At 49.5% G+C, this 24,392-nt stretch overlaps 1 protein-coding gene across 1 annotated transcript; it reads left to right on the top strand.

Moving 5' to 3' along the window:
* Window positions 1-299: 299 nt before the first annotated feature.
* Window positions 300-4,721, top strand: NKX2-6 (NK2 homeobox 6). Its single transcript, XM_047759611.1, has 2 exons — window positions 300-617; window positions 4,093-4,721. Exons 1-2 carry the CDS (start codon window positions 338-340, stop codon window positions 4,719-4,721), a joined length of 909 nt encoding a protein of 302 aa, XP_047615567.1. The 5' UTR covers window positions 300-337.
* The last annotated feature ends 19,671 nt before the right edge of the window (window positions 4,722-24,392 follow it).

The raw sequence follows: 24,392 nt of genomic DNA, 5'->3' as shown, positions 1-24,392 counted from the left end.
GCTCCTTGCTTGTTAAGTACCCAAATCTTCCTGATGGTTGGTTGCTAGGGATTGAAGAGGAATTAGAAGGGTGTGAGAAGAAAGCGCTGGGGGTAGAGGGCAGGGGGTGGGGACGGGAGATGCTTAGCACGTGGTTTCTGCGGAAACCAATAGGGGTCCGCGGTCGGGTCACTGCGCTCTGGTCCCCTGGCAGGCAGGGATGGCCCAGAGGAAGGCTCAGTCCGAGACGCTGGACGTCTGCCTTGGGTCTGAGGTGTCTGCAGCGACAAAGTGGAAAGCTCGCAGCGCTGCGCTCTACGGGGACCCGGGACGCCCCAGCTCCGCCGCCTTTGCCCCCATGATGCTTCTGAACCCTGTCACCTCCACTCCCTTTTCGGTCAATGACATCCTGAGGCTGGAGAGTGAGCAAATCGGTCCCGAGGTCTTGCAATTCCGAGGGCCACGGAGGAGCGGGGGAAACTCTCAGTACCTGCGACGGATTCCAGAACAGCGAGAGTCGGAGGTTCCCTGCATGGGTAGCTTCGGCGACAGCGACAGAAGGCAGAACGATGCGGAGCCTCCTGGAGGTCCCTGTGAGACTCTCACAGAGATGGACGCTGAGCCGGTGGGCGAGCCACGTAAGTACACGCACAGATCTTGGCTCCTAGGGGAGACGAAGGGGTGGGGCTGGATCACTAACTACTGGTGCCAGTAAAGTTGGGGGACACACACCTTCTGGTCTTCCTGGCTCCGAGGGCCTAGCCCCATTTTCCTTCACTTGCAAAGGCCAACATACAGGACTCTGCGCCGCCTCCACCCCTCCTCCAGACACGCTACCGAAAATGAGGTCCTGAATTTTGGGCCTCTCTGTTTCCACAGCCTGTCCTTTGACTCACACCAACACATCACAGCACACACAGCCTCAGTTTCCAGCAACACCAGCTTCTCTTTCTTACAGCAAAACGCTCTACAGCATCTTAGCTGGGCTCCTTCACCACCAGCTTTTCCCGACATCTCCACATCTCTCTACCCTAAACCTTCGGCCCAAGTGTGGCGATCAGAGCAGCGGGGCGCCTTGGGAATGGAAACTGGGATCAATCTCAGCCCCATTTTTTCTTGGGGCTTGCCCAGTGGCCTGGCCAGCCTAGGCATTCTTCTGCCCGGATTTTTGGTCTCAAAAATGAGAAAGGTGGAGTTCCCATTGTGGCACAGCAGAAATGAATCCGACTAGGAACCATGAGGTTGCTGTTCCATCCCTGGCCTCCCTCGGTGGGTTAAGGATCTGACGTTGGCATTAGCTGCGGTGTAGGTCACAGACACGGCTCAGATCCTGCGTTGCTCTGGTTGTGACCTACTTCCAGACACCTTGAGTGTGGCCCTAAAAAAAAAAAAGGAGAGAGAGAAAGAGAGGTGATATCTGGACAGCTCTGTAGGCCCTGGTGGTGGGTTCCTGGTGTCTGGGAGCATGGCAAGGGTAGCTGGGGTTTTGGCTGCTCTGGGAGACCACTCCTATGGACTCTGAGCTTCCAGTCACTCTTCGAAGGTGAAACCTCATGCGATATAGTCCCCGCACCTGCCTCCAGCAGCAGGAAGGAAACAGGCAGATAATGAGGGCTGGTTCTTGGGACCCAGGAAGCTTAGAAAGGAGAGACTCGATATTCCTATTCCGAGGGATGAAAAAGCCACTCCTTCTCTTGCCAAACCTCTGTGCCTCTGTAGGCAGCCTCCATGTGGGTCTGGGGGTTCCAGAGAGGCACCTCACCAGTCTGGAGTCCTCTCCCAGGCTGTGCCACCACCTCTCCATTTGAGCCTCAAACTGACTACATGAAGAAAATAAAGATGCTAGTTCTGAGTTATCTGCTTGCAGGCTGGTTATTCACTGACTGCAGGAGCCTGGAGAACATTAAACTTTGCTGTGTTCACAAAGAAACCTGTGAATTTTCCAAACACTAAACTCCCTCAGCGCTGCTGTCCACTTTGGCTTTGCTGAGAAAGGGTCATGCTACTCTGACCACTGCCGTCGCCTGGAAGCCGATGGCACCCACCACTCTGGGCAGCATGTCTTATGGGGCAGCGTGTCTTATGAGGCTGCGTTGGACTCTGAGAAGGGGACTGCTCCCAGCTCCAGGACAAGACCAGGGCTATAGCAGCCACTGATAGCGTGGGGAAGGGACCTTCCTGGGGGACTCTGCACACCTCCACCCCCCAGCAGACCCACCTTACTTTCAGGGCAGGGCCAGAGGGGGCTCCAGACTGTGACAAGGAGGGTGTGAGATGCCCCCAAACCCCTGGGTCTGCATGGTCAGTGCCTCCCAAATGGGCTCCTGCTTGTTCCACGGAGTCTCTGAAGGCCAGCTCTTACTTCTCCACTTGCTAAGAAAACAAACCCTCCCAATATTTTTCCTCTTTGCTCAGAGAGATGTCCTCGGTTTGTCTGAATACAGGCTTCTCCGAAGGAAGGTTTTATTTCCTCAAATGTAAATATCAAACAGTCCTAACCCTACCCCACCCCCGCCAAGGGAGATTGTGCCAGCAGGGCTGTGGATTTGGAGTTGGGTTCTAAGCAGCACCCGCTCTTCTTAGGCGTGTCCTGCTCTGCCTCTCCCCTGCCCCCTCGGGCTTGTATCCCTCCACGTTCCAGGTTTTCTCCCGGCATGAGTTTCCATGAAAATTCATCATCCATCCTACCTTCCCTGGATTAAAAACACAGCTTTGCCAAGACTGGAGCAATGAGAGAAAGGAAAGGTTGCACCGAGATGGGCTCGGAGCACAGCTGCCCTGGGGTGGTCTTCCAGGGCACTGCCCCTCCCAAAGAGGAAGTCAGGGAGAAGACTATGCCATCCGCTGGCCAGGGAGACCCCAAAGGAGAAAAAGGCCCTTTTTTATAAAGCCAAATGTGGATCTCAACTTTATACTTCCCGCAGAAGAGAACCTCAGTTTCCAAGTCTAAGAGTGAGGAGCCAGACAATGTTTTGTTTTCTTTTATTTTGTTAATTTGGATTATAGAGCATCATGTCCAAGAAAGCTGGGATAGGTCCCTGGTGCCTGTGGAGCACTTGATGACCACATAGACAAGGGTACTGGAGTGCCCCACCCCACCTTGGACTTGAAGCCAGATAATGCAAGAAGCATGCCTGGGAGTTCCCGTCGTGGTGCAGTGGAAATGAATCCGACTAGGAACCATGAGGTTGCAGGTTCGATCCCTGGTCTTGCTCAGTGGGTTAAGTATCCAGCCGTGAGCTGTGGTGTAGGTCGCAGATGCAGCTCAGATCTGGCGTTGCTCTGGCTGTGGCGTAGGCCAGCAGCAACAGCTCTGATTAGACCCCTAGCCTGGAAACCTCCATATGCCATGGGTGCGGCCCTAAAAAGACCAAAAAAAAAAAAAAAAGAAAAAAGAAAAAAAGAAAGAAAGAAAGAAACACGCCTGACCATTACAGACATTACAGATAACCAGGCAGACAGGAGCCTCTTAGCAAGCATGTCACTGAGTTTTGCTCCTCTCTCTCTCTCCATCAAGAACAATCCAAATTCAGTCTCTATCTAACAGTCTCCCTGCAAAAATTTCCCAAACTCGTTCACACTTTAGAAGAGGAATCATAGTGAACAGCCCAGATACAGGCATTCTAAAGAGGAAAAATGAAGCTTAGACTGTTTAAAAATTTTAAAAAATTTTCCTGAAGTATGATTGATTTCCCAGTGTTGTGTTGATTTCTCTGTACAGCAAAGTGACTCAGTTATACACATATAAAGATTCTTTTTAATATTTTTCTATTATGGTTTATCCCAGGATATTGATCATAGTTCCCTGTGCTACACAGTAGGACCTTGTTGTTTATTGAAGCTTAGACTCTTGATCAAGAGTCTACCCCTGGGGAAACGGCTGCACACTGGGAGCCATGGAGAGCTGCAATCTGCATTATGTCTCAGCAGGTTCAAAATCGACAGAGCTTGGGGGGAAGGAATATTCAGACTGCCTGAGACAGGGAGAGGGGTCAGCAGAAGGGAGAGACGTGGTAGCCAAGTGAAGGCTACCAGGGGGGAAGTGTGTCCTCTGAAAACTGCGTTAAGTGAGCCTTCGGCTGGCGCTGATGTTGTTCCTTCCTGTGCATTTAGAGCCTGGCCTCAGCGCAGCCTCGCCGCCCGGCGGAACCCTGGTGCCGGAGCGCAGCGTGGGCGACAGCGGCAGCGGCAGCGGCGCGGACGGGGACCTCTCAGGGCATCCCAAGCCGCGGCCCCGGCGAAAGCCGCGCGTGCTCTTCTCGCAGGCGCAGGTACTGGCGCTGGAGCGGCGCTTCAAGCAGCAGCGGTACCTGTCGGCGCCCGAGCGCGAGCACCTGGCCAGCGCGCTGCAGCTCACGTCCACGCAGGTCAAGATCTGGTTCCAGAACCGGCGCTACAAGTGCAAGAGACAGCGCCAGGACAAGTCCCTGGAAATGGCGGGCCACCCCCTAGCGCCGCGCCGGGTCGCGGTGCCCGTGCTGGTGCGGGATGGCAAGCCTTGCCTGGGTCCGGCTGCGCCCGCCTTCCCAGGCCCCTACCGTGCGGCCGCGGCGCCCTATTCCTGTTACGGCGGCTACGCTGGCGCTTCTTACAGCGCTGGCTACGGTGGTAGCTACACGAGCGCGTCTTGTAGCCCCGCGCCCTCAGCACCCCAGACCGGCGCGGGCTTCTGCGCTGGTGGGCCGAGCGCCAACCTGCAGGGTCACCTGCCCGGCACGCTGCAAGGTGTTAGGGCCTGGTGAGGCATCTTGGCTCCGATAGACCACCCTGGTCTGATGCGCCTTCCTCACCTTTGCGCCAGCAGATCACGACAGGGATGAGGGGCCGCCGCCGTGGATGGAAAAGGCGACCTGATGGCACATCTCTCCCAAGCGATCCCTGGACCGCGAACTGCTCCCGAGGATCCATCCAGCTGAAAGATCTGGGGGAGTTTTTCTCCCAAAAGACCTAACGCCGGGGCCTTGGCCAGCCGCCTGCGAAGCAGCACCGCGCGGGAGGGAAGCCAAATAGAGAGTGGCTGGCAGTTTCAGGTGTTACAGCAGTGCTGAGGCAGGTGACTTCTGGGGGCTCAAACCCAGGCGCTGAAAGGCTCTTTAATTTGTGCGCTGCAGCCCTGGGGCCTGGGGATGGTGGTAACAGGGGGGACTCTAGAGGACCTTGAATCCCCAGTTCAAGGCATTAGGTGTGGGAAGAAGGAGAAAAGGAGAGACGCAGGGGAAGGGGGATGAAGAGCCTGGAAGAGGAGGACCCGGGAGATCAGGAAGACTGTCCTGGTACCTGTGGTGTAATCTGCGCCCAGCCCCTCACCCTGCAGGGCTGTGCTCTCTGGGACTCAGTCTTAATCCTGCGGTGCCCTTTTTTTCTGAGGCCACAATTACTCTCAGAAGGACTCCCCCACGTTCTAGTTCTCCCCTCACTGAAAGTGCATATCATCTCTTGTATACAGCTCAGCATCTTAAGTAGACTAAATACACTTGTGTGTGTTTTTGCCTGGTGTGTAGGCCATTAAAATCTCTTCACCTCGCCATTACCTCTAAATTTCAAATTAAACTAAAACAATGAAATCCGGAAGTTCTGAGTCTTCAGTACATACAGGATTCCCCAGGGAGGCAAAAGTGGGATCCAGCTCTGCGGACGTTACCCAATTTCTTCTCTCATCACCCCCTCCCACCTCGGCCCTATAGGTTTTCTTTCAGAAGACAGTAGATTTCTAATGGGGGAATCAAGGAAGGGGTCTCCACTTGTCCACAAGTCCTAACACAATGGGTGGGGAAGCTGGAACTTTAGAGGAAATTAAAACTTCCCCGTATGCAAATATGTCCGAAGTCATATAAACTGAAGACTGAAAATTAACTCACTTTATTAATGGGAATATGGAATCTAATAAGAAAGTTGTCTTTGGCAGGTACTAGCAGGAAAATCAGGCTCTGTTCTTTTTTCTTGGATATCATTTTTGAGACAATGAAGAACTCTGCTTCTTTATCCCCTGGACCATCACTTTGTCAAAAGTTAAATTCTATTATTTAATAAATTCTAATGTTTAATTAAATTGTATTGGCCCTACATGTTCTCGTTGCTGAATCTGCCATGGTTGTTCTCTGTGAATGTGGGAAACAGGAACTGTTTGGTCCTATGTAAACTCCGCCTAACTATTGACAGCTTATCTCTTAAATGTTATGTTTATATTAAAAACAGGGCAATTATTCATAGTTTTCCTTACTATCATTTCATCACATTTTCTCTCCTTTTTGTTTTCATCTCTTTTCTCTTTTATTTCTCCATTAAAAAAAACCTGGTAATAAAATTGTATTTAGGAGATCTTTTTCGATGCAGCTGATTAAGGATCCTGTCGCTTGGGTCACTGCCGTGGTACAGGTTCAATCCCTGGCCTGGGAATTTCCACATGCAGTGGAGGAGGCCAAAAAAAAAAAAAAAGAGTGTATTTAGAAACACCCTGCCGTATCTTTCAATTATAGTTAGTGTTATATCCTGGGGATTAAAAAGTACAGTATGTATTTATTTATTTAAATTGGGAAATCTTAATAAATACCCCTTAGTTAATTAAGTTAAGACATAAAAAAAATAGAGATTAGAGTTAAAATTTCCATCACAGAAAACTGTCATACAGTATTATTCTTCTTTCACTTTGGGGGGGGAGGAGTATTCCTTACAATTATTTGTGGACACTAACCTCATGACGGTTGAGTTTAAGCTCAGGGCTGCCACTGAGTAACCATCTGTATGGCCCTCAGTTGTTCGGTGAGTTGTAGTCAATTTTCCCAAGGTCAGATTCTAAAATATTATATGTTAGTTTTTAAAAATCCTTTGGGTAAAGTCCTTACCTGGGAATGCAGGTCATCATCATATGAAACTAGCAAAATACTTGGTGCAACACAGGAAATTAATAAATGCTGTTGCCTTCCCTCACCCACCCTCTTGCAACCCAAGGACATGTCTTGTTCTGAAGAGGCCTTGCCTCCCGTGCTCCCCCCACACTTTGTGCCTCATGGAAAAGCCCCGGAGGAAGGGCAAAGGCTGTGGGCAAGGCTCTGAATGAAGGGGACAGAGGCTTAGTTCAACCATCAGTAACTCAGTCATCAATGAACATGGGACATAAAAGAAAATGAGATTGGCATGCCGCCCGTAAGGAATTTATTATCTATTTGGATACCAGAGACCAGCATGAGAAAGATGTCTAAAAATACAAGGTGGTATACATTGCATGGCAAGTCAGACAGCCAATAAGCTCTCTGGAAAGAAAGAAAATCCTATGTGAGCTGAGATGCTTAGAGAAGGTGCTTAGAGGAGGTGGATTAAGCCTGTTGATTAGGGTGAGAATGACCCCATTTATTGAGAGAGGTTCAGGGAATAGTCTAGGACTTAGAGATGGAGAAAAGCAAATGGGCAGAGACCAAAGCTAGAGTCATCTTTTCTAGAAGTTTGAGATAGCATTTAAGGCAAGTTTCTGGGACTTTGTAAACTGCAGTGAGTTATCTGAAGCAGTACAGGAGGCTGGAGGGAGTATTGCTTTCACATACACCCAAGACACTTCATTGACCCATGCCATTTTCTGTTTTGCTGGCCAGATGGCTGTGGCATCTGTATTTGCTGGTCTAAACAAAACAAAATCAATAGCAAAACCTTGTCTGTGTGCAACCCGTGATTTTTCTTTGGATGAGAGCCTGGAAGTTTGAGACTCAACAGACACCGAGGAGATTTCTTCCCTAAAGGAAAGGAGAGCCAAGGAAAACTCTCTTCTCCCCTCTCCCCACTTTAAGTGATCCTGTCAGGATCACTTTAAAACACATCCCTCTCCCAGCTCACCCAGCCCGCCCCCAGCTGCCCATCTTCCGTCCTGTAATCTCTCCTGCGCACTGAAAGCTGCCCCCTTTTGTGTGTCTTACTGAGCACAGCTTATCCGAGGCAGGGCTTTCACCAGGGAGCCACTCAGTAAGCAATCAGCCTCTTATCTGCATCATTCAGTCCCATCACTCCAGGCACCTCTTAATGTTCACAAGTTCCCCAAATGGGAAGTAATTGACCTCTAAACAAAACAAAAAAAGCTCTCAGAGAGATAGCAGGGGTTTCTTTCTTGACTGTCCCAAGGCTAGGGTCTCACCTAGGCCAGGTGGATAAGTCAATAAAAATGCAGACTTCCTGGCTCCCTCTCCTTCCTCCCCCCACACTACCACCCCCACCCTCCCTGCCCCTTCCAGCCCACTTCCTCTGATACTATCTGCAAATCAGATGGAGCCCAAGTCGAAGCCCAGAGCGCAGGGTTGTCAGAGATTTCTGATTTTTTTTTTCTTTTTTTGTATTTTTGTCAGTATGAAGCTAACACCTTGAGGGGACATATTTAAATCTTTAAAAATTCCATTCAAAAAATGCTTACAACCCTCAAAGTTTATGCCAGCTTGTCATTGTATCAACCCACTAACTTGCCTTTTTTTTTTCTTTTGCACAAAACCAGGGAACTCCCAGTCATAAAATTTGCACCCCGACCCTCTCCCCCGCAACCATGCCAGAAAGAGGCCTCCTCAGGGACATGGAAGGTGGTGGAGGACCAGAGTTAGGAGTTGATGGACTTCATGCTACCCCAGTTCAACCAGTGATACACCGTGTGACCTTAGGCAAGTCTTGTAACCTCTCTGGGCTTCAGCATCTTTATTTATAAAGGTGGATTTCTAATCCAATTTTGATTAGATTATTCTGTTTGAGATGGCTCTCTGATTTCAGATGCCTTTATTAATTTTTTAAATTGTAGGATAGATCATATATCAGAATGCGTTTGAAGCCTACATCAAACACATCATGCCTAATTTAAAGAATAATTGTAAAGTGAACACAGAGGTAACCCCTTCTCAAGGTAAGAAACAGGGGTACTGGCTCCCCGGCAGACCTTCTCCTGACATCCCTCCAAGAATGCAAAGCCCTTCTCTCCTTCCTTCCTGGAAGGAGATTCCGGCTATTCTGCTTTTTATGATAATAATTGACAGGCTTCCTCTTATGAATTTACCCATGTGGACACAACCCTCAACAATATGGTTTAATGTTGCCTGATTGTAGATGTTACATAAACAGTATTATAGGGCTCATACGTATTCTCCAGTGACTTCTTTCTTTTTTTTAACTTGATGTTTATGAGATTTATCCATGCAGTTGGATGGAGCTTAAGTTGGCTCATTCGCATTGCTACATCGCATCCCATTGAACCCATGTACCTCAATGTATGTAGAATGCTGCTAGTGGTACCTTTTCTCATAGGTATGGCTGCCGTGTTCTCTAGCGGGAGTTTGTCCTAGCTTCTAGGAATTGTTAGGCCTTGCAGAGCAAAGCTCCATCCTCCGACATATTTTTTTGTGTGTGGGGGTCTTTTTAGGGCCAAACCTATGGCATGTGGAAGTTCCCAGGCTAGGGGATAGAATCCAAGCCATTGCCCTCAGCATACACCACAGCCATGGCACCGCCAGATCCGGGCCACATGACCTACACCACAGCTCACAGCAACACCGGATCCTTAACCCACTGAGCAAGGCCAGGGATCGAACCCGCATCCTCATGGATACTAGTCAGGTTCTTAACCCGCTGAGCCACAACAGGAACTCCCCTCAGACAGATTTCTATTTATATAACAACAGCCTTCTCCCTTTTGTACAATTTCATTGTGTCCTCACTACCTCCCTCTGAGGCACAGCATGTCACTGTTCCCATTTGCAGGGGAAGAGTCTGAGGCCAGAAAGGTGACAGCATGTTGTAAGCTAGTGACAGAATTGGGACTAGATCCCAGACCCTCTGTAGCCTGGTCATGAGTTAGTTTCACTGAAGACACAGGAGGGAGTTCAAGTCCTTACACATAACCACTCAGTGGTCATAACCCGTGACCACTGAGTGACACTGTTTATTTCTGGAGGGGGAGAATTGCATAAGCAGGGAGGGAGCCTTTTGGAAAGCGTCAAGAGGGGATAAATAGGAAGCAGGCTGCCCGAGAGAGTGGGAGGTGGACAGAAGAGCTGTAACTGCATTTTCGGGCACTTGTGAGCAAACAGCATATGTGAATTCACTGGCTTTGGCACCCCCTTCCCCATTTTTGTCTACATTTTCCTCCAGCTCTGTACCTCCAGACAAGCTGATTCTTGCTTCCAGTGGCCAGCTCATGGCAGTGGAGGGAATTCAGGGAGGAGCTGTTTCTTCTCAGTTCCACCCCCGACCCTGGGGGATCCAGCTTCGTGGGGAGTCCCTCTGCCATTCTCCTGGCTCTCTATTTAGACTCAGACAGGTCCTCCCACCCTCAGCCCCAGAGAAGGATGTGGTCTTACTGACACAGTCCAGATTCCACCACAAGGAAAGCAGATAGGCCAGCAGCCCGGCCACAGACCTCAGAGAGCTTCTGACTTAGTCCCTGTGGGGCTGTCCTTATAAGCTGGTCTCAGTCAAACCTGCTTCCTTCCCAGTGGCCCCTGCTTCCTCCTGTCACCAGCCCAGCCTAATTGCCTGAAGCCCTGGGGCCCAGGAAATTGGAATCTGAAGTTAGGACTTCAGTGGAGGAAAGATGAACCTTTCTCTTGAAGGCCTTGGTTTCCTGTCCTCTGGACACTTTGGTGCCTCCCTTGGAAGTTCCCTATGGGCCAGGGACCTGCTCCTAGAGCAGCCTGGACCTCCCCATCATAATGCATTTACTCTCTGTGTCTGCTGTCCCCTCTGAACAGTCAGCCTCATGTCTGCCTCCAACCCCACACCCTGTGCCTGTGATGGAGAAGGGGCTCGGTACTGTTTGTTGATTGACTAAATGAGCGAATGGTTGCTGTCTGGCTTCCTTTCATGGCCCCACAAAGTCTCTTGGGCTCTGATCTGGCTCCCTGGTAGTTAGAACCCACTGGAAGAAAGTCCTCCTATGTGTGGATGAAGATCTGGCTCCTGGCAGGGGTTAACTGAGCCCTGACACCAGGGGCCCTAAGAACTTCTGTCAGCCAGCGGTTATGCCCACGGTGACAAGAATTCCTGCTTTATTCTTCTAGCTATTCTCCTGTGGGTTGATTTACTTGTCTTTCATTTTGAAAGTTTTATTGAGGATAGTAGACTTACAATGTTGTGATAATTTCTGCTGTACAACAAAGCGATTCAGTTATACGTGTACATACATTCATTCTTTTTCAGATTCCTTCCCATATAGCTTATCATAGAATATTGCATAGAGTTACCTGTGCTAGATCAATTTAACTTAATTAGCAAGTATTAAGAAAGATTAGGTTGAACGTTGTGGGAGAACATTAAGACCGGTATTATTTTAAAAAATATATACAAGATTAGATGGACTCAAGGATGCAAAACACAGAGTCCTTATCTTTAAGATTATAAAACTGTGGGGAAGGCAAATACCTGTACAGCCAAATATGCTATAGAGAAAACTAGAAATGGTGTGATATAAACATAAATCCTTCGGTTAATTGAACATGCTGTAGAGACTTCCAGCTGTCATCTAACATCTGTTTTCCCCTTTCTTCTTTAGTTATAGAATCCCAGAATTGCAGTTAAGCACACAACCTTCCATCTAAAGATTATATTTCTCAGAGTCCTTTGCAGCTAGGAGTGGCCAGGTAACTAAGTTCTGGTTAAAGGGATATGATGTGTGCAACTTCTAGGACATAATCTTACATGGAAGAGACTCCTTCCCTCCACTTCCTTTCTTTCCTGCTCCTGGAAATGGTGGGAGCGGTAGCAGGTATCTTAAATTATGACAGAGCAGTAAATGGAAGAAAGCTAGGTCTAATCGGAGCTGTAGCAGCCAGCCTACGCCAGAGCCATAGCAAGGCAGGATCCGAGCCACATTTGCGACGTGCACCACAGCTCATGGCAAAGCCAGATTCTTAACCCACTGAGTGAGGCCAGGGATCAAACCCAAAACCTCACGGTTCCTAGTCGGATTTGTTAATCACTGAGCCACAATGGGAACCCCTGAAACCACCTTCTTAAATTGGATCTGCTTACACCCCATCTATTGTATGAGAGAAAAATCAGCATTTGTCTCATTTATGCCACTGTTATTTTGACCTGTGTTGTAGCAGCTGAATCACTCGTAGAGGACAGAAGAAGGTAATCAGAAGACTGCCTGAAACAAGGATAGTAAATATTTGGAGGAGAAATAAATCAAGCCAACGTAATCTGGGAAGGGACCATCAAAGAGAAGGAGCTTGAGACAAGCCCCTTAGAAGGATGGATACACTTGGATGGGGGTGGAGGGAAGGATGGGAATCTGCAAGGAAGGATTTAGAGAGGAATATGGAGCCAAAGTTCATGGGATCCAAGGACTCTGTACAATGGCCCTGAAGGCAGCAGTCTGGACGTGTCCCCGGTCATGGTGTTCGACTCTACCCTCGCCGAAAGCCCCAGTGTGACATTGACCCTGCTGGCTTAACTACCATTTCTATGCAAGAAATTCCTAAACTACAGCTCCAGCTCCAACCTCTATCCTGAATTCCAGATCCAAATTGCCCAGAACTTCTTGGATATCTCCATTTGAATGTTTCCCAGACACCTCAATCTAAAACCCAACCCAGGGAGTTCCCCTTGTGGCTCAGCGGTAACTAACCTGACTATTATCCATGAGGATGTGGGTTCGATCCCTGGCTTCGCTCAGTGGGTTAAGGATCCGGCATTGCCATGTGCTGTGGTGTAGGTCGAAGACGCAGCTTGGATCTGGCGTTGCTGTGGCTGTGGCATAGGCCAGTAGCTGCAGCTCTGCTTCAACCCTCAGCCTGGGAACCTCCATATGCCACAGGTGCAGCCCTAAAAAGCCTAAAATAAAATGAAATAAAATAAAATAAACAAAACAAAACTGAATCCACCTCTCTCCACTTTCCACCTGCCCATCCGACTCCACTTTCCATATTCCTCTCTTGTGACCCAGAATGACACTCCATTGTCTTCTTTCATTCTCTCCTCTCCCCTACCTGCCCTGTTTTGTTTTCCTGCCACTGCTATCTACACTCAAGTCATCATCTCTCAATTGACCGCATGCAATTACCCTCCAATTGGTTTCCCTGCCTCCACTCTCTTCTCTTCAGGTCATTTCTCATGCAGCTATAGGATGAAAAAAACAAACAAACAAACAAAAAAACCCCAAACTGTTGTCTATCCCTTGATGAAGACACTTTCAAAACACAGATCCCCCCTTTTTTTCCTTTTTACGGCCGCACCTGCCACATATGGCAGTTCCTGGGCTTGGGATCAAATCAGAGCTGCCATCTGAGTTATGAGGCATGTGGCCAGGTTTGGTAGATCCTACTATTTATCCAAAGTAATTGTATGAGCCTGCATTTCCACTAGGAGGGTTTAAAAGTTCTGCTTGCTCCATCTCCTCAGCGCATCTTGTTAGTTTTCCTTTAACCCCTCCGTTTCCCTTGCCCAGCAACTGAGGGCAGGTCAGGGGTGCTCCATGAATATTTAAATAATGGGGTGGTTATGAGGAAACACTAGAGGATCAGCGGGAGACAAGTTTGAAGATGTGCCTAGTCAGTAGGCAGAGAAAAAGAGTATTTATTAAAATAATTAATTAAAATGCGTATTAAGACCATGCTGAATGCTTGATGTTTGACATCCATTCTATCACTTAATCGCCATAAGGACTCTCCAAATTCTAGGGTCTAAGGAGTCCAGCAGGCTCCCAAATTAGGCAACTGAGGCTGAGAGTGATTAAGAACCTTGTCCAAAATGGCCATCTCTAAAGACAGAAGTAGAAGATGAGCCTCCGAAGTTTGTTTACTTTCCATGATGTTCTGTTGCCATTTCATACACATTACAGGCTGCTGCTTTTTTTTTATGATTTTTATTTTTTCCATTACAGTTGATTTACAGTGTTCTGTCAATGTCTACGGTACAGCAAAGTGACCCAGTCATACATATATACATATATTTTTTTCTCACATTACCCTCCATCATGTTCCACCACAAGTGACTGGAGATAGTTCCCAGTGCTATACAGCAGGATCTCATTGCCCATCCATTCCAAATGCAATAGTTTGCATCTATTAACCCCAGACCCCTGGTCCATCCCACTCCTTCCCCCTCCCCCTCAGGCGGCTGCTTCTTACTGTTAGTAAACTAGCTAAACCTACAGCTATACTCGCTAGTGCCACAGCATCCAACACAGGCCCTCTGACAGGCTGTGCTTCTTTCGGATCCCAATATTTCTATCCCAACCTCAGAGAAGGTCATCAGAGGAAAAAGGTCCAAGGAGCACAGTCAGATGTTTAGGATGTAGGAGATCACAGAGACTCCCACGGGGCCCGGTTCTCTGCATTCAGAACCAGTGCCTTCAGAATCAGTCCCGTGAACGTATTACCTACATAAAACCCTGCACATAACCCCAGGGTATTTGCATTGAAGATAGCAGGCCACTCACTGGGGGTAACCCTTGGCCTCTGATTGCAGCACTTAAACTGCCCACCAGGGGACACCCTTGCCTCCAGTTTCCCACGGTGGGGAAAAGGGGAATTCTCCAAATTCCTTGGGCCTCCACTCAATGCCCATGCTTTTGGCTTTGAGCAATGTTTCAGAATTCTTTTTCAGGTCAACCCCTTTGTCTTCCAGTCTGCTATCGATGGTTGGGAGTGGACAGAAAGCGGCAATGCATCAAAGGATTGAGGGCTCCATGGATACCAGCTGGCCATGGTTTCAGCGTGATAAGCATTAACAGCATTATGAAAACAACAAGATGCTTACAGCTACAAGATCCATGGGTTGTTTTCCGGGATGTAGATGTTCTCCATAAATACTACCTTATTTGATTGTCATATAAGGAAGTATGATTCTCACATAGCTGAGGAAACCAGGGGAACTGAGGGGCTTACCCAAGGTCATACAGCTTATAAGTTAGGGTCTGAATGTAAACCCATGATCCTGTTTACAACTGCCCAGTGAACTTGTGTCTCTAAAATACACCCGTCTGGGTGCGGCATGCTAACTCTGAAGGGCTGGTAAAGCAAGTATCATAGATTAGCCTGCATCCTTGCCTTCCTTTTCACTTTCTCTCTGGGCTGTTTTGTCTAACATCCCAAAGGGAAGCTGATCTGTTTGGCTCTTCACATGGAACTGCCCTTGACTCTGAGCAGAGGTTCCTAACTGTTCCTGGGTTGAAGATTCCCTTGAGCACTAATGAGTTAAATCTACTGGGTTCTGGCTTTAGCTCTGCCACTGACCAGTTCAGCCATGGAGGGCGAGTTACTTCCCCTCTCCTGGCGTCAACATCATCTTGCATAAAATACAGCTGGATCAATCAGTGGTTAGCTGTGACTGTCTGGGTTGTAAGTGACAAGGACCCGACTCACACCAGCATAAGCAAAAAAAAAAAAAAAAAAAAGCAAGGCAATGTCTTGTCCCACAGAGCTGAGTGGCAGGAAGGCTTGCGGTGAGGCGGGCTGAAAACCACCGGGACTAGGGCTCATTCCGTCCCCACCCCATCCTGCCTCTCATCTCTGTTTTCCTCTGCCTGGTCAGCTTCATTCTCCCTGGCTGGCTAAAACCGCGGCCAAACACACAGCCTCTGGCAAGCTCAGAATCACATGAGACAAAAAAGCATTTTCTGTCCAACTCCAGGGTGAACAATCAAGCCAGTTCCTCTTCATCACAGGGCCTGGTGAGGGCCTGGTGAGCATCAGGCAAGATAACACGTATGGGAGGGATTTGGAAGGCCACCCTCAGCCGAAGAAGCCCCAGGGCAATTCTCCTGCTTGTATGTACAAATGCATCGTCTTGACAGAGTGGGTCTGCAGGGAGGGGTGGGTGGCCGGGCAGTGGGTTGTGTGGACATCCTCTCTTCCTGGGCCTCAACCACGGTGTAAGGAGGTGTTCCCATCTGTCTATAACTCCATGGACCTGAAGAGACTGATTTCCCCCGCCCCCCCATGGGTATCACTTTGCACCATTTCATTCCGTCTCCAAGGGTCACATTATCATCTCTGAGGCAAGAATGGAAAACAGGGGCAGTAGAGACACCTTTGTGGCAGAAGACCCACCACAAATGCCACCTTCATGTTATACAACCTCTCTCTTGAAGGAGATTCTGTCTGTTATCAGAGTCCTTGCAGACCACAGACCTCGCATGCCATCCTTTCATGGAATCCTGTTAATCATGGCCATTCAATAGCTGCATCTCTTATCCTAGGGGTGAAGAAACAAGGCAGTATGACTTTGGGGCTTTTGTAGTCTCCCACCTCATAGAGTCATAGCCTCCTGACCCAAAAGTAGCCTTACCTGCAGAGCAGCGCGGCGAAGGCTCCCAGGAGGGGTAGTGGGGGCGGGGATGGCGGGGAGCCCAGGCTGTGATGCAGCTGTAGGCTTGCCCCCCAGGCTTCGAGCAACAGCAGTTGGGCAGTGACAGTGAGGGACCAGAAGAGGACAAGACGAACACAGCTCCCACCAGGAAGATCACAGTTTTAGAGGTTGATGTGTGAAAACACCAGCCCATAACTACCGGCCGTGCCATGTACACACTCACTGTCCCCAGGGGCAGGTGGACACACCCGGAGGCAGCGATGCCAGTCTCCAGGTCTACTGCCATCCTCTGCCGACTCTCTGTAGCTTTTGTTTTGTACAATTGGTGGGGAGGAAGCACACAGACCAGGACTTGCTTCCATTCCACGCCACCCAGAGAAGAAGACTCTGCTTCAGAGATGCCTGCTTCTCCCCCCTCTCAGCCTCTCCCCTCAACTCTGAGCCCCAAAAGTTAAGGGCGGTCTCCAGAGGCAGGCTCGCCAGCACTTACCCAACGTCCAGGCAGAAGGGGACTCCACACACACTCCTTATTGCTTCTTGAGCACTCTCAGCTTCAAGGTCAGGTGATGCAGCTGTTGATGAAGCCTTTCCCGGATGAGCTGGTGAAAGGCCTGGCCTGCAGTCTCCTCCCTCTGCCCTGATGGGGACAGTGACATGACCCACCGGGCCATTGGGAACACGCAGACTAGAGCTCTCCTTGGTCTGGACACCCACAGTTATCACTCCCACTTGTCAGAGGAGGTAAGTTAGGGCAGGAGAAGCTAAGAATCTGCACCTTGAAAGTGGCAGAGCTGGGATTTAAACTCAGCCTCTTGGGCCCAAACCCCACCCTGTAGAACCCACACCTGCTTCTCCTTTGTCCTTTGTAATATCTACACATGGGCCCTCACTCTCACCGTCACGTGTCAGCCTCGGATCTGGCTTCCTGATCCCCTTCCTGCAATCTGTCATCATTGCCACCAGCACTGTCTTCCTTAAACACAGATTTGAAGATATCACTTCTCTCTTCTCCAAAGTGTCCATAGCCCCTTAGCAGCCTGTGGGTATAAGCCCCTCCAGGTGGTGGGCGAGGCTGCTACTCTTACCAGGCAGACCCTTCTTCCTCTGCTCCACCTACTCCAATCCTCTCCATGTGTCCCTTTAAAGGTTCACCTCCTCCGTGAAGCCTTCCATCCTGAAGCTGCCCATCTTTTGTGTGTGTGTGTGTGTGTGTCTTTTTGCATTTCCTAGGGCCGCTCCCCCGACATATGGAGGTTCCCAGGCTAGGGGTCGAATCGGAGCTGTAGCCGCCGGTCTACACCACAGCCACAGCAACGCAGGATCCAAGCCTCTTCTGCGACGTACACCACAGCTCATGGCAACGCTGGCTCCTTAACCCACTGAGCAAGGACAGGGATCAAACACGCAACCTCAAGGTTCCTAGTCAGATTCATTTCCACTGTGCCATGATGGGAACTTCTGTCTAGTGGTTTTCAAACCAGCTTCTGAAACACCGTACGAGCCCCCAGAATGACACTGGGACAGATGGATCTGGGTGTATGTGGAGGGGAGGGTGGCTACAGTGTGTGCTCAGTGGCTACAGATTCACCTCTATCTGTCATAGATTCAGTATCCATGTAAAATTTCATCTGAAAATGGTCCTGCCACTAAGAAGATCTGGGGCCAGTCTGCCTGGTGGGCATCTTGGCTTTGGCATCCGTTAGCAGAGGGATTACTGCAAAGTCAGTCAACTCCTCTGTGCCTTGCTTTCTCCTTCTGTAAAGTGGGGACATAATGGTATCTATTCAGAGGGCTGTTCACATAAGAAATATTAGTATAAGAAGAGTTAGTATAAGAAAAGTACTTGGAGGAGTTTCCTGGTAGCTCGGTGGGTTAAGGATCCGGCATCGCCACTGCTGTGGCTCGAGTCACAGCTGTGAGGCAGGTTTAACCCCTGGCTTGGGAACCTTTACATGCCATGGGGAAAGAAAAGAAAAGTATTTGGGACAATAAATTTCAAATGTCAGGTAAGTTTTAGCTACTATTGTTTCACTGCCAGGCCAAGGATTTCTGTATCGCTGAATTTCTTTGGTGTTGAAAGGCGGATTTCATGTGGTCCCCATGAAATGCTAGGTTGCCTTAAAATGGCTGGACGTTGAATGGGCCAGCTTCCTGGCTGTGCCCTCACTGGAGAGGGCGGGCAAATCTGTCCATCAAGATCAGGAATCTGGAGTTCCCGTCGTGGCTCAGTGGTTAACGAATCTGACTAGGAACCTTGAGGTTGTAGGTTCGATCCCTGGCCTTGCTCAGTGGGTTAAGGATCTGGCATTGCCGTGAGCTGTGGTGTAGGTCGCAGATGCAGCTTGGATCTGATGTTGCTGTGGCTGTGGCATAGGCCGGCTGCTACAGCTCCAATTCGACCCCTAGCCTGGGAACCTCCATATGCCATGGGTGCGGCCCTAAAAAGACAAAAGACAAAAAAAAAAAAAAGATCAGGGATCTCACCTGGCTTCCTTCCTCTCCCTTGCTAGCGTCCCTCATCCCCGGCCACTCTTTCCACATTTTTTCTCCTGCTCAGAATTCAGATGGCACGCATGGCTTCTATCCCTGTTTGAGGAAAACAGCCTTCAGGAATGTGCTGGGCCCACCATGACCATAGGGCTAGTTTCTCAGGGACCTTGAGCCGAGCTCAGCAATGAGGGGCCCCCACCGCTGTTTCTTAGACACCTGGCTAGGCTGGAATCCGCTGGACACCCCATTCCTCACCCGCTGCTGCCCTTCCCCTGCCTCTTCTGGCTGGAGTCCATTCTGTCCAGAGGTCTCTGGGCAGGGGTGGGGGTGGGGCAGGGAGCAGGGTCATGCTTGATTTGACTCATCAGTTTTTCTACTTATCAATCAGCTACCTGCTGGCTCTGCCAAGAGGTTCCGTGAACAGGTTTTTGTTTAGTTTGGTTTGGTTTTTTTTAAAGGCCTTGCCATGCCCATTGGCATGTCCTAGAAATAAAACACTGGCAAGGGGACTTCGACTGTGCTTGCAACAACTTATGTCTTTAAAAAAAAAATACATGCCATAAATTAAATGATGGCAATTATCTCTGCATGTTTTTGACTGTTTAAGACATGTTGTGGTTGAAATCATGTTTTTAGAGATAGAAATAAAATGGACATGGGTTAAAATTCTGACTTGGTCACTAACATGTGATTTTGAGGGAGTTGTTTAGATTCTCCGAACCTCAGTTTCCTCACGGCTAAAATGATGCCTCAGGCAGTTCCTACTGTGGCTCAGCAGGTTAAGAACCCCACATAGTGTCTGTGAGCATGCGGGTTCGATCCCTGGTGGGTTAAGTATCCCGCACTGCTGTGACCTGTGATGTCGGTTGCAGATGCGGCTCGGCTCTGGCGTGGCTGTGGCTGTGGCATAAGCCAGCAGCTACAGGTCCAATTTGACCCCCACCCTGGGAACTTCCACATGCTGCAGGTGCAGCCCTAAAAAGAAAAATAAATAAGTAAATAAATTTTAAAACTGATGCCTCAGGCCTCTCAACACCCGATTCTGCGAGGTTTAACTAGGAATGCCACATGCCTCCGGGCTCTGAGCATTTCGTCTCTAGCATCCCTGTCTCCACGCCTTCCAGACCATTCTCTATCGCCCCTCCCTCCCCTCCCGCAGCCCCTTCAGAACCTGGATAAATACATGAAGGGGATGAAAGCCTTGCGTTTCAGGCTGCAGGGTGCTTCAGGGTGGTCTAGAAGGGCCTCCCCATGCTGGGTGGCCATTTCCCTTGTGAACTGTAAAAACACCAGCATGGTCTGGCCTGCGTTGGGCAGGACTTGCCTCAGGCCAAATACGAACCCCTGGCTGGGTGACTTACTTCTTTCTCAGGGGCCTGAGGCTATGTGTCCTAACGGAGTTTCCGAAAAGTGTCTGTCAGAGAAGCCCTAGTCAGTAGTTCTGGAAGAAGGCAGTTTTCTTTGTGGGAGAGCCTCTCGTGTCCCCAGTCCCTGCCTAGAAACGGGGCCCGGATTGGGATGGGGGCTTGGAGGATGCGTAGAATCCTCAGGAGAGCCAAGCAGAGTCTTAGCCCCCAGTCCCTCACCTCAGGAGAACGTGGAACCCTCACTCCCATCCCCAGAAATCTGCCTGGCCCTGCCCTGGATGCCATCATTTGGGGAGGGATCTCTGGCCTGCCCGGTTTTATGGGGAGGGGGGCGCTGAGAGCTGGGAGGGGGAGAGTTCATCTCAAATTACTTCTGGCTGCCGGAGTGCTGTGAGAAGGTCAGAGCCTTCTTCCCTAGACAAACAGCCCCCAGAGTGTCTGCCCATGAGGGCTCTGCTAAGCTGATGAGCAGACCAGGCTGGGGTGGGGTGGCGGGGGAGGGATGGAGGCCACCCAGTTAGAGCACATGGAAACTTCTGCAGATTGCCCCCCCCCACCTCCCCCGCCCCAGCCCAGGGCTTGCCAGAAATAGGCCAGCACAGGAGGGGCAGAGAGGAGGGGACTGGGGGCTCTGTTAGCAAAATACTCTTGGGTTCCTCTTGCCAAATAAATCTTCCCAATGGCTTTGCTCGGGCAATAAGCACAGATGGGGGCAGAATGAGGTTGAGTCACTGTCTGCTACCAAGCTTTCCCCAAACCCTAGTCTCTTTTGCCACGACAGAAAAGACTGTAGGGAAAGCGGGCATAAATGGGTACAGAGTTGGAGGAAGAGACCTTCTGAAAGGGTCTTGGGACGGAGGGAGAGAGAGGGCTTTTGGCCAGTATGGTATTCGAAACATGACTGGGTTTCAGAGTGAGAGACAAGGCTCGGGCACATGTGAGGTTAGAAGGCCCTGGAAAAAATGGAGTAGGTCACGTGGGGCTGCAGTGACGTCCACACCATCCTCACAGTGTCCACTGTCTCCCAGAGTTGCCCCGAGCCCTCAGCTCATCACTACTGGTGGTGGCAGGCAGAGGGGAGGGTCCTTGAACCAGCTGCTGTGGCACCTTGTAAGCTTATTAGACATCAGCCTCTCAGACCCAGGCCTATTGAACAGAATCTGCCTGTAACAAGACCAGTGTGGAGCCCTGGTGCGCGCGCGCGCGCGTGTGTGTGTGTGTGTGTGTGTGTGTGTGTGTGTGGTGGGGGTAGTTTCCCTTGTAGCTCAACGGGTTATGAACCCGACTAGTATCCATGAGGATGTGAGCCTGATCCCTAGCCTCACTCAGTGGGTTAAGGATCACAGCATTGTTGTGAGCTGTGGTGTAGTTCACGGACTCGGCTCAGATCTGGTGTTGCTGCGGCTGTGGTGTAGGCCAGCAGCTGCTGTTCTGATTCGACCCTGGGAACTTCCATATGCCATGGGTGTGGCCGTAAAAAGCAAAAAAACAAAAAGACCCTGGGGAATCTGTATGCACCTCAAAGGCTGAGAAGCACAGGTCCAGCCATCCAGACCTGTCCCCTACTATCCCTTCCCTCTGGACTAGTTTTCCTGGGCTCTGGGCTGGTCTCCTCACCCTCCTCTCTCATGCCACATGCCTCACATCCCTCGGCTGTGCACTCTGCCAACCACCAGTTGGTAAACAAAAGCCTGACAAATTCATGCCATCATGTAACGGAGGGCAGCCTGATGTGTCACCAAATTCCCATGGCATTTTCCCATCAACACATGAAGATCATCTCAACCCAAATGCCTCATGGAAAAATGCAGGATGATGAGCAGTATCAGTGGGGAGGTAATGCCTTTGAACCACTCCAGGGGGCAGTGCCTCTGATCCAGGCTAACCTTGTGGAGGGTGGTGTCATTCATCCTCTCGTCCCTTTTTCTGGTGTCTCTGCCTATCATGCTCCTGTGGGAGAAGAGAGAGAAGCAAGGAAATAGGGCAGACTCCGGCAGGGACTCTGTAATTGCCATGGGAGACACCACAGAAACCTGAGGATGGGTGTCCGATGAACACTGGCTGTGTGCCTAGTGCCCGGCGTGGTGTGGAAGGCACTGCCTTTAGAACCAAACAACCAGGGTGAGCTGTGAGAACCTGGGCCTGTTACCTTCATCTCAAAACTTCCACCTTCCTATCTGTCAAAAATGGTCTCCAGTGGTCTGTAGGGCACATTTAGTGTCCATAGAGAGCCAGTCCAGAGGGGGCATTCAGCATGTGTCAGTTTTCTCTCCCCTCTCCTAGTGCAGGACAGAGAGAGCTGAGACACAGCCCTGACCTTCAATAAGGCCAACCACACAACAGAGAAGCAGAAAATGATGAAATACCCCAAGACAATCGAGGATTAGATGCCCAAAGGAGCAGCAGAGCCATCGATGGAAGCTGGACAGCTCTCCAAAGTCTTTGGGTGGAAACAACTGGTGATGATAAACAAGAGCCATAAATGCACACACAGCGAGCACAGAGGCCTGAAGATGGGACTGGGCAGGACAAGAGTGGGGACCATGACAGAAACAGTAAGGCCAGGGGACAATGTCAAGGAGGAAGGAAGGGAGGAAACTGGGATCCTGTGCGGGAGGCTTTGGAAAACTGGGATGGAGAGTTGGGGTGTTGGCTTTTCACGATGCAGACACCTCAAGTATGTTGGTTCGTCCACCATGCTCTCCTTCCCCTTCCCCCTGCCCCCCGCCCCGGTTTTATTAGGGATGTCTAGATTCAGAGCTCCTATTTGTTTGGGAAGAATGAAGAGCGCCTGGGAAAAGCAAATTTCATTTATTGCACAGGTGGGGCTAGACTCTAAGCCCACTAACAGAGACGAACCATTCCTGGGCCTCTGTGCATGGCAGGTGCTGAGGTTCTTTATGGTGAAAGGTCTTATCATTCTTTCAAATAATCCTTGAGGGGATGCTGTTTTTGCACCCATTTTGCATGAGGAAACTATGGCCTACTCAGGAAGGTTAGGTAACTTGCCCAAGGTCCCACAGCCACAGCTACTTTATTAGCCACTGTTCTCCTTCCAGAAAAAACCAAATCTGCCCCAGCTCCCCAGATGCTCTAGATTCTAAGACACCCTGAACTCCCTGAAGCTGCTTTCAAACAATGATTTATCCCTGTGGACTTAAAAAGTCTTTAGTTTTACTGCAGAGAGGACACCAGGATGGGGAAACACACACGACTCTTCTTGTAAGAGACAGAAAATAAAAAATGAACAGCATTTTAATGTTCCAGTGCAGCTCAGAGAGATAATGGGGGTGGGGGGCAGGTCTGAATACCAACATCACTGAACTTGTAAGGACAATGGGGGACGTCTCAGGTTCTTTCCTAGAGAAATCAAGAAATTTTATTAGACGCTCCCCAGGTCCCTTCTAGCTCTAAAATGCCTTTGGATCTAGAAAACTTCTAAAATACGTAATGGAACAATATATAAATCTTGGAGTTCCCACTGTGGCTCAGCGGTAATGAACTCGAATAGTATCCATGAGGACCTGGGTTCGATCCACGGCCCCGCTCAGTGGGTTAAGGATCCGGCATTGCCATGAGCTGCAGTGTAGGTGCAGACACAACTCAGATCTGGTGTTGCTGTGGCTGTGGCATTGACCCCTAGCCTGAGAACTTCCATATGCCGCAGGTGTGGCCCTAAATTAATTAATTAATTAAATTTAATATGTAATGGAACAATATATAAGTGCTTATGATAAAATATGAAATTGGAAGGAAAAACAGGATATAAAATTACACATATCCTACAGTTGAATATGGCTGAAGACTGGAAGAAAATATACAGAGAAGAAAGTTTTAATGAAGGAATGGGAGTATGGATCTAAATGTATATTTCAAATAAAAAAAAGACCCAAATTTCATATGAAGGCAGATATGGTAATCCTTTTGTTATCATTTCTGCGTCCTTTTATAAATGCCCCTGAATTAATTCCTAGAGGTCAGATATCCAACATGGGTCTCCTTGGGGTAAAATCAAGATGTTGGCAGAGCTGCGTTCCTTCTAGAGGGTTTAGGGAGAATCCACTTCTTGTCTTTTCCAGCTCCCAGAAGCTTCCCATATCCCCTGGCTCACCTGCCCACTCCTCCACCTTCTGTTTCGATGCCAGCAAAGGCCATTTGAGTCCTTCTCACCTCCCATCACTCTACCTTCTTGATGTCACCTCTCCATCTCTGACTTTGACTCTCTTGCCTGGTTCTTTTACTTATAAAGGCCCTGTGATTACATAGGGCCCACCTGGATGATTCAGA

This window comes from Phacochoerus africanus, chromosome 15 (assembly GCF_016906955.1).
Source record: "Phacochoerus africanus isolate WHEZ1 chromosome 15, ROS_Pafr_v1, whole genome shotgun sequence".
In the NCBI taxonomy this organism is placed as follows: Eukaryota; Metazoa; Chordata; class Mammalia; order Artiodactyla; family Suidae; genus Phacochoerus; species Phacochoerus africanus.
This window is presented reverse-complemented; position numbering and strand designations above follow the sequence as displayed.